Source organism: Macaca thibetana, chromosome 2, assembly GCF_024542745.1.
Source record: "Macaca thibetana thibetana isolate TM-01 chromosome 2, ASM2454274v1, whole genome shotgun sequence".
NCBI lineage: Eukaryota > Metazoa > Chordata > Mammalia > Primates > Cercopithecidae > Macaca > Macaca thibetana.
In genome coordinates this window covers 162,065,009-162,079,929 of record NC_065579.1, presented here as the reverse complement: position 1 = coordinate 162,079,929, position 14,921 = coordinate 162,065,009, and the positions used below count along the sequence as shown (strand labels likewise).

The following is a 14,921-nucleotide window of genomic DNA, read 5'->3' as shown; positions in this document are numbered from 1 at the left end:
GTTCAATGGGAATTTAGGCAGAAAGCCTTGTAGAATTTCCTTTCATCCAGCACAAGGGGAACCCAGGGACAGCCTGGAAGAAGATGAGCGAGCACCAGCTCATCTTGTGAGCAATAATTGCACAAACTAATGACAGTGATGACTTGAGGGGAACACAGCCATTTTAGCAAATGCAAGCATAATAGATGGTTGTAATTAGTGATTAGTAGCCCTGTCTTATAGCTTGGCATTTTGTGAACCCCCAGGAATGTAGATGCAATGCTGGAGATTGGGACAATTATGAGGTGTTGTGGTGGTGAGAGACTGAATTGACAGAGATTATGCGACATTGATTGGAAGTAAATTCTTACCTCTAGTTGGAATAGTAACATGAAATAAAAATAAAGTTCAGTTAAAAACAGATAAAAGTTATATTTTTTACTCATTTCTATTCTGAAAAATAGAAATATAGAAAAAATATAGGAAAAAGTTACATTTCTTGCCTTTGCCCCTTAGTATGAGCATACATACAGACCAAATGAAAGGATTCATGGCATTATTGCAGAGAAAAGTTCAACTGCCTCTACCCTGACTTACCGTTTTATCGAAGGGTGATGCCCAGAATAACATTCTCTTTAATCCTCTCATGATTTGTAAGAAGGTCAAGGATTTCTGCCCAGACACATGAACACAAGGCAATGAAGGAAAAAATTAAAGCCAGTGCTGGTGTTTAAAACATGCAGTTTATGTATAAGACTTGCAGAATTAAAATCAACCTCAACAAAATTCAAGGCAGTCAAATAATGTTCCTGAAAAGTGGTTGCCTGCTGAGTTACATTTTTAATATTAACAGATGTGGATTTTTGGGGAAGTGGATGCTATCAAACATTTGTATTCTCAGCATTTTCTGTATTTATTTAAGACAGTTTATAAGTGATCCTATGTCTTTGAGACCTTGCTCTTGATAATGGTGGCTTTAGGAGCAAGGCCCCAAATTGCCAGGGATTGCTATTGTGTTGGAGCCATGCTGCTGCTTTTCCCTCCTCATATCTTGAGCATGCTTTGTTATTTCCTCCATTTATAACCTCTAGTTCTGCTCCCACAAAACCAAAGTTCTCTGGGGGGTAAAAACTTAGCTACACCATTCCCTGAAATAGCGATTAGCTTGAAGCTTCCTTGGCTTTGTCCAAATCCAAACCCCCATTTCTGTACTTTGCTTTCTGTCTTCAGGTGATCAGGATGCCCTTCTGTCATCTGTCTACCTACAGCCTGGTTTGGGGCATGGCAGCAGTGGTGCTGTGCGCAGCACAAGGTAAAGAAGCTCAGTTCCCCTGCTTGGAGCCCAGCAGACACAATTTCTGGGGTGAAGACATTTAGCCACTATTGTTTGTGCTGTGCTGGTTCCATTTGTCTGCATGAATTATTTAAACATGTAGTCTGCCTGGAGGAGTGAGAGTGGTTCTTTCTGCTTTCCACATTTTTGTTTTCAATGTTGAAGCACGCTTTGATATTTAGAAGCCATTTCCACAGTAGATGAAACAGACTTATGAAAAAATCCTCTATTTTAAAATGTCATTTTCCACTTACTGAACTGAATTACAAAAAATGATTTCCTGTGTTTTTAAAGATATAGGAATGCTTGAATTCAATCTTTTTGGAAAGTAATCTGGCAGTAAACCTTACAATTGGGTGTGTTACCTTTTTACAGAAAAATGTAGAAAACAATGAAATATAGAAGTTATATACGCTCATATTACCTGTTGTATAACAAATTTGGCTGTGCCATCTACTTATCTACCAAAGTTCCTAGCTCTTCCTCCTCGGTTCCTCGGGAGGCCACACTCACTTCACGACTGGCCTTTTCATCACTTGCAGTGTGATGTTGCTCAGCATCAGCCTCCACAGATGTGGCTGATGCTGGTGATGCTGGTGAAGATCAGGTGGGCTCATGCCCATCTCCAACTCTGGTCCACAACGTTCATCACGGGCCTTATCAACTGACCAGAGGAATCTAAATTAGATTCCACAGAAGTAGCAAAGAATTGTAAACTTCCTCTAAGTGATTTCTTCCATAATCAAAAAGAAAAAGAACTCATCTAAGAGTTGAACTCTAGCTTTGAGTGCCCTTTCACTCTGCCTTCTAAAAGTAATAATTTCTTCAAATCTCTGGTCTGCAAAATCTCAACAAACTTTGAAGAAACCTCAATCCTAGCAACAGACAGTTTCCCAGAACTTTTCACATCTTCCAAGAGTACACATCATTTTTAGTTTTGAATTATGCAATACTCAGGGGTCCAGCCTGTATTTGTTATACCCATCTTTCATTCCCTGATATTATTGGGGAGTTGTTTGTTTGCTCAGTCTTCTTTTTTTTTCTGCTTATACTTGGCAACATTTTATCCATATTATCAGTCTTTAAAAACAAGTTTGGATGCTTGTGATCAAGTTTATATTTTGTGTAACATTTTATTAGTTAGAGTCTTTATCTTTATTAATTAACTGCAATATTTGAAAGGGAGGGTAGGAGGTTTGGAAGTAAGTGTATTCATTTTTCAATATCTCTTCTTTTCTATTAAATGTTGCTAGAATTAAATATGTTTCTCTGAGAACTGTCTCCTCCCTTCCTTCCTTCCTTCCTTCCTTCCTTCCTTCCTTCCTTCCTTCCTTCCTTCCTTCCTTCCTTCCTTCCTTCCCTCCCTCCCTCCCTCCCTTCCTGCCTCGCTCCCTTTCTCTCTCTCTCTCTCTTTCTCTTTCTTTGTTTCTTTCTTTCTACAAAATTTCACACTGTCACCCAGGCTGGAGTGCAGTGGCACAATCTCAGCTCACTACAACCTCTGCCTCTCGGGTTCAAGCAATTCTCCTGCCTCAGCCTCCTGAATAGCTGGGATTACAGATGCCCGCCACCACACCTGGCCAATTTATGTATTTTTAGTAGAAACAGAGTTTCACTTTGTTGACCAGGTTGGTCTCAAACTTCTGACCTCAAGTGATCCACTCACCTCAGCCTCCCAAAGTGCTGGGATTACAGGCGTGAGCCACTGCGCCCTGCCTGTCTTACCCATTTCTGTAGAATTTTAACATATTATGTTTTCATTGTCATTCAGTTATAATAATTTATGATTTTTTCTATGCTTTCTGGTGTACCTAAGACTTAAAAGAAGTATGTAAATTTCTAATTTTATTGTATTATGAACAGTGTTCAAGGCCATACATAGGGTAGCAACTTTTTTGTAGCCTATTTTGAGTTCAATTTGGAGGAATGTTTTATGTTTTTTTGAAAAGATTATACATCCTTTCTTTGAGTAAAGTGTGTGTGTGTCTGTGTGTGTCTTATTTTTATTCATTTAGTATGAGTTACTGGGTTTGTAAAGTTTATTATTTCTCTTTCATTGTATTGACTTTCTCAGAAGTTTGCCTATTTGTTATTATGTTGAGATTTTCCATCAAATAATCTATCATAGTATGAGTTGCTAATATTGGAGAAGGGAAGAAATTTATATTTATACACACACACACACACACCCAGAGATCTACATACATATAAAGTATATAGTATATATAATATAAACATATAAAACATTGATAATATTAAATACCTAAAGTGTATATATAAATATATATTGTTTTTCAACTTTTATTTTCTTTGTGACATGGAATTACGTTGTCACCCAGGCTGGAGTACAGTAGTGTGATCTTTGCTCATTACAACCTTGAACTCCTGGCCTTAAACAATCTTCCTGTCCTATGCTCCTGAGTAGCTGGGACTACAAGTACATGCCACTATGGCTTGCTTATTTTTACATTTCTTATAGAGATAAGGGTCTCATCTCTTGCCCAGGCTGATCTTGAACTCCTGGCCTCAAGTGAGTCTTCTGCGTTGGCTTCCCAAAGCACCGGGATTACAGGCATCAGCCACTGTACCTGGCAGTTTTTCAAATTTCCTATTTAACTTTTTTGCTTTAATAATTGTTTAAATATATTAAATTGAAGGTTCTCAGTATGATTGTGGATTTAAATTTTTTTCTTTGTAATTCTATTAGTTTTGCTTTATATATTTCAGAGTTATGTTGTTAGGTACATAAAGATTTATGATTAATGTAATAGATCTGATTTTAGATTGTTCCTTTCAAAATTTTGAAAAACACTTTTTTTCCCTCTTGCAGTGCTTTTGTCTTCCCTTTTTTTTCTCTCCTTTTAGAAGTCTTATTGAACTGATTTTGGAACATTTAAGTCTACTCATTGAATTTTTCCTTAATCCCTTCCATATTGTTATCTCTTTGTGCTACATTCTAGAAGAATTTCACAGCCTGTTCTTACTGTTTACTAATTTACTCTTCTACTGAAGAGTAGAAAACTCTTCATCCGTTTTGCTAAGTCAGCCAAGCTGTTGCAATTTTATATTTCTCATTTTCTATATCTCTAATTTCTACTATTCATAATGCTTTTATTACACTTTTATTACACTTACGATATCACATGTATTCATGTCAAATTATTTTCTTATGATATCTTTATTCATTTTGTATGAGTTATTGGGTTTGTAAAGTTTATTATTTCTCTTTCCTTGTATTGTCTTTCTCAAAAGTTTGGCTATTTGTTTTTATGTTGAGATTTTCCATCAAATAATATATTATCATATGAGTTGCTAATATTGAGGAGGGGAAGAAATTATCACCATAGCATTTAGTGAAAGCAGAGGGTGTGTAAATTATTATTTGTGTGCCAAAACTTCAAGATCCTCCAGAACATTGTCCCATACGTCTCTTTACCTATGTTCCTATATACACTCTTACTTCCTGGAGGCAGACACCTCTGTTCCACCCACTTCCTTTGTAGAATGTGTTATGTGTGTGTGTTTGTGTGGAATGCATAGGGCTGCTCCATCTTCTTTACTTAAAGTGGTCACTCTGCCTGTTATCCTTTGGCCTTTTCCTGCTCTTTGCTTCTACTTCTGCAAGCATGGACGAGATTGTTGAAGCTGCTACCCTACCTGGCAGTTTACATCTTCAATCTCATTGTACTTACTTCGCAATTTACAGAGATTATTCACAATTTCTTGTAACTGAGAGTTGCTTTCTTGTTTTTCCACTCTGCTACTATTCTTTAAAGATTGAACAAGCATATTTGAACCTATATATTTCTCTGGCATCATGTAAGAATGTAAATAGATGTTTTCTTCTTTGCATTTTCTCTATCTTTTCTATATTTGACATTGAATATACTTTTTATTTATAATCAGGAAAAAGTGTATGCGTATTACACTCTTTAAATATAAATGTTCTTTTATGATTCCATAGTGCAAGTGGTGACCCAGGATGAAAGAGAGCAGCTGTACACTCCTGCTTCCTTAAGATGCTCTCTGCAAAATGCCCAGGAAGTCCTGATTGTGACATGGCAGAAAAAGAAAGCTGTAAGCCCAGAAAACATGGTCACCTTCAGCGAGAACCATGGGGTGGTGATCCAGCCTGCCTATAAGGACAAGATAAACATTACCCAGCTGGGACTCCAAAACACAACCATCACCTTCTGGAATATCACCCTGGAGGATGAAGGGTGTTACATGTGTCTCTTCAATACCTTTGGTTCTGGGAAGATCTCAGGAACAGCCTGCCTCACGGTCTATGGTGAGAGTCTCTGAGAATCATTGTCTGTGTCTGGAAATACTATTTCCAAGAATGTTTGGAACATAGCCATAGCGCCCAGTTTTTCAGGATTTTAACCACAGAAAAGGTCATGAGAAGATAGCCTTTCATGTCTAGTATAGCTGTGTTTATGATTATTTGGAGAGTTCATGGGGCTACACTGAGTTCTTCAGCTGGAGCTATCTTTTCTCTGAGGGATCCTGCTGTCAAAGGAGAAATTTGAGAACAATGGTGAGGGCAACAAGTTCTCCGTAAGCAGTGATATGATTCAGACTTAGCTTGCCACTAGCAATCATGTGACCCTAGAAGGGTCCAATCCACTCTCCTCTGGAGTTTCATTGTCCAGACAATAAGTGTGAAATAGATCATTTCTAGGGTCACTTACAACTTCAACTTTTTGGATCTAAGGACAGAGACAGATTGGACTAGCCTTGAGGCAGTTATGATTGTCCTTCTCATTTTGCTTGGGAGGATAGCTCTTTCAGGATTGATAAAGGTACATGGAGCAGAGTCTTTTCATACCTAAAATGATGCCAACTAAAGATATAACTTGGCAATAGCATTCTTTTAAAATCCAAGAGGCTTAGTTTGATGAGATTCCTTTCTTCTTAACTTACACACAGCTGAGGTGAAAGATTAGGAAGTGGAAATAAGAGATTACTTTGGAGCATGGCACACATGGCAGTAGTTTTAGGGAGTAGAGGACAAACTTACGGTTATTAGGAATATTAAAGTGAGAGTTTAATCATGCCAAGAATATTGTCCGCAGGGAAGAAAAAGCTTAGTAGATGAGAATGCAAGGGAGACAGGAATGCTAAAAGAAATCTCTTTTACTTATTTTGCCTATAATGAGTCCTCTCTGTAGAATCTTATGTCGTTGCTTTCTTGATTTCCACTTCTTTCATTCTCTCTTTTTCTGTCTCTCCTCCCTGTCTCCTTCCTTCCTTTCCTCCCTCTCTGCCTTCCTTTCTTCTTTCCTTCCTCCTATCTAATTTTTCTTCTTTTTTTTCTTATGTCATATTTTTATCATTCTGTTCCCTTTTCTTTTCTTCCTCTTTTCCTCTCATCTTTCTTTCTCTTAGTCTCCTTCCTTCACTCATAGACTTTTGTATTTTTTTTTCCTGAAAACCAGACGCCTCTGAGCTTTAAAGCTAGTAATTCTGTTCTCTTCCACACTGACCTTTCCAGCCACACCTTATACCTTTCATGTAAGCCATTCTTTGATACACCATAGGACCTCAAAACTCAATCTGGCCCATCAGCCATATTCATATTTTTTCACTTTTATTTCCCTTCCTCCAGTGCTCACAGACATTAGTGATCTCAGCCAGAGCCACAGTTCCACAGCCCTACTTCCCCCAACCCACTGTCATCTCCCTGCCTCTTGAACCTATAAGCACAGCCCAGGCTTTCAGTTAGCACTGCCATTTAATTATCTTCTCGGCTCCAAAGCCAACCACAGAAAGACAAGTTTACATTTGTTTAGAAAAGAAAAATTCTATATTCTAACAAAAATGAACTCACTGGTCAGGGGATTTTCAAAAGAGTACAGGCTACAGCTGGCCTGAAAACAGTTTTCTCATGAGCTAGTTATTTTTTCTTAACTTAATCAGGTGATTTCCAATGCTCTTCCAACAGTCATTTCTAAATTTTTATGGTTCTTAGCTATGAATTCCAAATTCGCATTTTGTGTAGCTCTTCCAAAAAGGGATTTTCCAGCTCTCCTCCATGCATCTAATTCATTGGTCCAGCTCCAAGAAGAAAATGGCTATCTCTAAGCAGTAGCCTTTCTATGGGCTCTCTGTTCCGAAACTGCCCTAGTGCCTCTAATAGGTACAGGACACATGTATGGCGGTGCTGATTGGTGGCTATTGTCAAGCCACTTAAGAGGAATACCTAAAAGAAGGCAGAGATGCTGCATTGCCCCTGGAAGAGACCAGAATAATTAGGACTGTTTGGGAGAGAAAAGTATCATCTGACTTCTCAATACTCTATGTCCATCTGACTAATTCTGCTACAGAAAAATTATAGAAAGGGTCTTTCTCATCACAGGTTTGTACTAGGCCAGTCTCCATCCTGCAGATCAGAAAATTAGACACAAGAGGAACTGGAAAGTCCCCAATTTGGGTAGGATATGCCACACTATCTTTCCAGCCTCCATTATCTTTCTATAAGCATATTTCCCTCATCTTTCTGAGGAGACTGCAGTGCTCAGACCAGGTGCTTAACTAATAACAGATTGTATTTGTTTTTTGTCCCAGTACAGCCCATAGTATCCCTTCACTACAAATACTCTGAAGACCACCTAAACATCACTTGCTCTGCCACTGCCCGCCCAGCCCCCATGATCTTCTGGAAGGTCCCTCGGTCAGGGTTTGAAAATAGTACAGTGACTCAGTCTCACCCAAATGGGACTACGTCTGTTACCAGCATCCTCCATGTCAAAGACCCTAAGAATCAGGTGGGGAAGGAGGTGATCTGCCAGGTGCTGCACCTGGGGACTGTGACTGACTTTAAGCAAACCTTCGACAAAGGTAAGAGAAAGTGAGCAAGGTGGCTGTGGTTGTGTCTGTGTGCACACACCTGGAAGGCAGTGAATGTCCTGCAGAGGTTTCAGCCTCTTAGCACAAGAGCTATTTGGAGAAAGAATGGGGCAAATAAGGAAAAAAGAAAAACAGTTGAGGAAACAAGGCAAGTTTTGCTTTCATAAATGTGGTTCATTGCCCACAAACCAAATACTGTTGCTGAGATCCATTCATTTATTTATTTCTTCCATTCTACTAACATGTAATTAAGTCTGTTCTGGGCCGGACTTTGTGTTGAACATGAAAAATGCAACGATGAATAAGACTCAGTCCCTAAGCTTCTAGTCTACGAGGGAATAGAGATAAATGGACGGGCAATTGTAAAACTGTGCATTACATTCTCCAGTGAGAAAGCTGTGATGCACCATGGGAGGACTAGAGGTTGGGAAGGAGGGGCTCAATCTGCGGGAGATTTGGAAGGTTTCCTGGAAGAAGTGACATCTGTGATGAAATCACTGTATAATCTACACTGTGAAAAAGGGACCTCTCTGAAGTGCTTTCATCACCCATTTAGCAAACTACCTCCTATCCGAGTCCCCTTTTGCTTTCTTGTGTTTTTGTCTAAACTACTGTCTCTGGGCCTCATAGATACAAGAGGTGAGAATGATAGAGGAGAGAATAAAGGGAGCAGAGATTATAAAGACAAAAAGTTTTAGCAATGGTAGCCATGTCTTTTCTCTGTGTAGTTTTGAAGCACTGACTCTGGATGAAGCAGTCAGTAATAAGCCTCCTAAAAAATATTACTCCTCTTTTTTGGAGAAATTATGAGCAATAAACTGGAAAAGCTTTCTACACCCACCTCTTTAGTGCAGTGGCCTTTGGAGTCCCTGAAAACTCAGACTAATCAGAAATTGGATATTTAGGTAAATTTGGTCAAAAAGACTTGCAGTGTTGGATTTGGATATTTGTGAAGAGATCTTCAGATTCAGCCATGGCCAAGAGTATATTTCCCGGAGAAACAAGAACCTAAAAAAGAATGTCTTTTTTTTTTTCCAAGAATGCCAGATTTGACTTGTATCACTTACAGTGTTTATATACCGTTTCTATAATGTTTGTTTATTCTGTGAACGTTGACGAAAAATCTTCCATGCTCAAAGCATTATGTCAAGCACTGAAACTGTAGAAATCAGACAAATCCCTGTCTGAGGTCTGAAGTGTTCAGTTAAATAATGATGTGACGAATCCCATTATGGAGGTATGGAGAAGATGCTAGAGACTCCCAAATCAAGGAGTTCCTCATTTGCCTTTGCATTGCAACATGACACTGAGGAACTGATATTTAGGCTGAGTTGCATTAAAGACATAGATAAGAAGAAATTTAATAAAAACTTAGAGATGAGTTATCTCTGGGGGTTGAAATCATGAGATTCATGTTTTTTTCTTTATACTTCTCTGTATTTTCCACAATTTCCTCAATAAACATATATTCTTTTAAGAGACAGTATGGCAAAGAATATGTGCTTTAGAGGCAAACAGACTTTCAACCAAGCCTTGGCTATCCCATTTGTTATTCTGATTTTGATCTCAGTTAAAGTCTCAAAGCCTCAGTTTTCTTTAAATCTGTTAGAAAATAATAACTCTTGGGATGTTCTGAGGATTAAATAAGTTTAAAGCTCTTATTACATAGTAGCCAGATAAAACATGTTAGCTATTACTAATATCTAAATATTATTAAAATAATATGAAGTCATGCGTATAAACCTACACATGTATGTATTTAAGGATAATTTTAACTAAAAGCTCGACTCTATTGCTTTATCACTTTTTGCCTCAACAATTTCCTCTGTGACATCATTTTCCTTTTTCTTTCTTCTATATCTGTAGGCTATTGGTTTTCAGTTCCACTATTGTTAAGCATTGTTTCCCTGGTAATTCTCCTGGTCCTAATCTCAATCTTACTGTACTGGAAACGTCACCGGAATCAGGACCGAGGTGAGTCGTCATAGGGAGTTCAAAAAATGACATAAATTAAATTTTATTTTTAATGACATTTAGTGAGTCATTTGAAGTTATAAATAAGGGAATGGCAACAATGTATTTTGTTTGTTGTTTCCAAAATACAGAAATGTTGATACTGTTTTAAAATGCGTCAGGGCATTTTCTTGCAATTGGACATTAAATTGGACATTTCTGCTTTTTGTTTGCTAAGATAACTTAAAAGCTAATTAAATCAAACAATGGTGATAAAATCAAAGAAAGAAGTCTGGCACCCACGCAAGGCCCTTTCCACTCATTAATGAGAAGGACAATCTCTTCTCTTTTTATAGCACTTCACAGGCCATCTGCCCATTTAAGAGACTGAAATTGTCCAATTATGGTCACTCATTAAGTAGCACTTTCTGTGTTATACTCCCACGATGCCTCAAACACTATCAGCATCATGCAAGTGATCCATGCTTACAGTAACTGTGTCATGTCGTTCTGCCCTTCTAGACTATAAATTTCTCTTTATCTTTCACAACTACCACAGCATCTTGTATATACCAGGGGCTGAATAAATGTTAATTTACTGAATGAACTGACTGACGACAGAGAGAATTTTTAAGGTGATTTTTTTTCAATTCCTCTTCTTCTATTGTAAATTCAGTACCTCATAAATGTCAGTCTAAGATATTGTGAGAAATTATAAAACAAGAGACACTATAAAGCAAGAGGCGTGAGCTAGAGACGAAGAATGAAATGTCTGTGGTTTCTGAAGACAGTGCATAATTTATTGAAGTGAATACAAAGCTGCAGTTTATGTTTTGTGTAATGGGAATTTGCTAGGGTGAAAGGGTAATGTGGGAGTTCCCTCCATTTCAGATGGCTGAAGGATAGGGGTCAGAAAGAAAAAGAGTTGGTTTTGATTGCTATTTTAGACTTTGATTAAAACTCTCACTCATTTTTTCCTTTCATTTTATGTTTTATAGAAATGTTTCCTTCAGTTTTATGTTTATATTTTTATGTTTTTGTTCATGTTTCAAGTTTTTGACCACTTTATTTTGCATAATCCTCCAGATTAATTCTTGTAATTTATAAAACACACAAAAAGCCTTCAGTGTCAGTGGCCCCTTTGCAAAAGTAGGTAAAGGTATTTGTTCTGTCCAGGAGAGAAGATCACAAATCAGTTAATCTTATTGCACATAATTATTAGCCCATGGAACTCGTAAATGCTCCACAGAAAAAAAATCAAAGGCAGAAGTCTGTTTGATTCTACTTTATCCGGATATTTTTCTTTTCCAATTAGGAAACTGAAGCTCAGAGAGGAAAGCTGACTTCCTTCCATAAGTTCATACAGTTTTTTAAGAGCAGACTAGGACTAAACCCTGGTGCCCTGACCTTTGCCAAATGTTCTTCCTGTCATTACTGATGCCCCAGTGTCTTGACTTGAAAGGCGCTATTGTCATCAGCTGCATTCACTTAATCTGTGCTTATTGTCAATACCCTTTTCTTTTGGAAAGTGCAAGCAGAAAAGTATAAAGTATTTAAATTCATTTTCAAAAGTCCCTCTTGGGCAAAAGTCTTATAATGCAGTCTTCTCAAGCCCGAGGTAAATTCTACTGGAAAGAGACATGCAAAATTATTACCCTTGTTCATTAAGCATGTCTTGGATTTTCTGGGAAATAGAGTCATTCAATGCCAATATCCGATTCTTGAAGCAAAAAGAGTCAGCTTATTTCTCTGCCCAAGTTTTTTCTCACTTATGAAATAAATACCTGAGCCTATGTTGAATCCTGTACGCATCAGGATTGCCATTGACTGATGATGTCTTCATGACGGATGGCCAATTGAATTAATTCCCCTGAATGTTCAGTGGCATATTTTCAATGACTGGATTTTTGACTCATTTCTTTTCCATTTGTATTGCTTATAAAAGATACCTGAGGCTGGGTAATTCATAAAGGAAAGAGGTTTATTTGGCTTCTGAAGGCTATACAAGCACAGTGCCAACATCTGCTTCTGGTGAGGGCCTCAAGCTGCCTCCACTCATAGCAGAAGGCAAAGGGGAGCCAGTGTGTGCAGAGATCAGATGGCGAGACGGGAAAACAAAAGAGGGTGCTGCCAGGCTGCTTTACCAGCTCTCATGGGAACTAACAGAGAGAGAACGCACTCGCACCAAGGGCATTAATCAATTCCCGATGGATCTTCCCCCTTAAACACCTCCCATTAAGCCCTACCTCTAACACTGGGGATCAGATTTCAACATGAGGTTTGCAGGGTCAAGTATACTATAAACTATAACAATTGATTTAGAAAAGTTTAACAGCCAGATAATTTGGCTTCATATACTTCAACAGCTAGTAAAACCAAGTGTCGATTATGCTGAAGCTTAAGTGCTCAGGGCTAAGCAAATACTGGTTCATTTAGACCAAACTTCAGGTTATACAAAAAGCTGGGACAAAGAAAAGAGAAAGAAGAGAAAATCATAGAAGACAGCGACACTTTTTATTTCTACAATTAACAAATTCTGGTTGATATTTTGTGAGGAAGGGGAATAGTCCTACACATTTGACTTCCATTTGTTTTCATTCTTACTTTTCTTTTCTTTCTCTTTTTCTTTCCATCATCTTCTGAAAACATAACATTTCTGAATGGGCAGGAAAACATGATTGGTCCAAAATAATACAAAAGTTTTGAACTTGGTGACCTCAAAAATGGTGATGTGAACAGAAAAGGAAAGGGAAGAGGTGGAACTGAGAAAGAGAGAGAGAGAGAGAGAGAGTGTGTGTTTAGAGTTTGTAAAAAAGCAAAGGAGACAAATGAATTAGTTCTTGAAATTATTGAGTGTGAGCAGACAAATAATTATCTTCATGTAGTTGTCTAGTAGCCAATAATAAAAATCTGGTAAGTAAGGTAAGTCTGTTAAGTAAGGTCAATTCTGTGTTGGGTAAATGACCAAAAGAAAAGTTTATTTTAGGTGATAATCACTACTCATTGCTCACAAATGTGTAAGCAAACTTACAGTTACTGATGTTACTTTTACATAGAAGTTAGACTACCATTACTTTTCTTGTGATCCTGTATAATGCCAGAGAGCATGATGTTGGTTTTTTCCAACTGTAAAGCAACACAGGCCATTTCTCTGTACCATTCCTGATAGAATTATCACAGTTACTTCCCAGGAGACTACCACAGTAAGACTAATAAGATTTCAAAGAATATTCTTTTGTCTTTCATGAATCCAGTACTTTACAACAGTGAGAAAAAATTAAAATTTCTTAGGGAAATTTTCCACCATCTCGAAATAGTTCTTTCTACTAAAACCCAGTAATTTCATAAAGTTGTCCCTTTCACATGTATGACAATGTAGTTAAATTTGGGGTTGAGAATCATCTTTTATTTCTCATTAGTCAACCCACCAACAATTACATGCTTCTCAGAAACAAACAATAAAAGAAACTTCACTTTGGGGCAGATCATCATAGACAATCACCCAGTTTTTAGGCAGCTTTATTTTGTTTGGTTTGGTTTTGTTTGCTTTGGTTTGTTTGAATCAAGGCTGCTTTGGAGAACAACAGAAAATTTAGACAATCATGTAAAATTTATATGCCAAACTTCACTTTTTTTCAAGTACTAGCTAATCCATGTAGAAGTATATTTTTCATCTCCGTGAGCTGTATATTTATCTTGATTTGCTTCTCTTCACAATAACCTAACCTATGAATGGGTTCCTGGCGATGTATAGTAACAATGGCAAAGTTAATAAAACGTCATTTCCCGGGTAACAGAATGTCACTTTCTCCCATTTTAAGCTTAATACTTAATACAAACAACAAAGATGTTCAATAAACAGTTTGTGATGGTGTAATTGGTCATTAGTTGAAAGGGGAAAGCAAAGAATATCTATTCCCCCCTCCTGAAATAACAACCTTTGCTTTGCTCAGAAAGCACTTTTGCTTCATATACAAAGGCTGTATGAATGGGTAGCCCTCTCTCTGGGCTGTGTGAAATAAGAATCTTCGTTTTGCTCAAAAAGTACTGGATGAATGGCACTACCCACCCCCACCCCAGTATCCTCATAGTTCCAGGAGGAAGGAATGTGATGCTTTACATGAGAAAAGCAATAGAGAATCTTGAATTCCAAGGCTATTTTTCTGCAAAAATTTTACAAATTTTGCACGATTTACCTATCATGCCAAGATGACATACATAATCTTATCACAAAACCCTTAGCAAACAGATTCTTAATGCCTGGACATTCTTGCCTGGAGCTGTTCTTTGCTGTTCTCTCTAACACCTAAACCCACATGGGCGTAGGTGACTCAAATTTTAAGTTTCCGTCTATATGTGGGGAACATCTTTAGGAATCGAGACATCTCAGTCTCCTGCCCAATAATTAAGTGCGTGTTCAGTCCTCAAATGACATACTCATTCCCTTGGCTTTTTGGCCATGGGGCTGCTTTAAGGAGATTAGCTGTCAGTACCTGTTAGATTAATTAATGAAAAACAGAAAGAATGAGAAAATCCCCCAGCTGAAAAATCTTCTAACATCTCTGCTCCTTTTGCATTTTAGCTTGCATATATCCTTTACCTAGTGTTCATTACCAGCTTGTTTTCTTTGGAATCGTCATGCATTTCAGTAGTATGGTCACACCCATGTACTAATAAGCTTGCCTCTAAACAGATCCAAGACCCTAGCTTCTACTAACAAAAGAAACCTACTGTATGCTATTTAAACCGGAAAAGACTGGGCCACTTAATGAAAGTACTCAACATGGCTTACAGCGGGGGAAAC

The 14,921-nt window shown here is 37.8% G+C and overlaps 1 protein-coding gene across 9 annotated transcripts in view; it reads left to right on the top strand.

Annotated features, from left to right (window-relative positions):
• CD200 (CD200 molecule) overlaps positions 1-14,921 on the top strand; it is a 30,516-nt gene that overhangs the window by 7,095 nt on the left and 8,500 nt on the right. Inside the window, exons 2-6 of one of the 9 annotated variants that reach the window (XM_050778876.1) lie at positions 1,210-1,291; positions 5,277-5,603; positions 7,883-8,155; positions 10,031-10,138; positions 10,677-10,752. In XM_050778876.1, the coding sequence (XP_050634833.1) occupies positions 1,210-1,291; positions 5,277-5,603; positions 7,883-8,155; positions 10,031-10,138; positions 10,677-10,711 (825 nt within the window). In that variant the 3' untranslated portion in view covers positions 10,712-10,752. Of the gene's footprint in view, positions 1-1,209; positions 1,343-5,276; positions 5,604-7,882; positions 8,156-10,030; positions 10,139-10,676; positions 10,753-14,921 lie in introns of all 9 variants that reach the window. The other 8 variants (XM_050778873.1, XM_050778881.1, XM_050778877.1 and 5 more) reach the window with 8 other exon arrangements.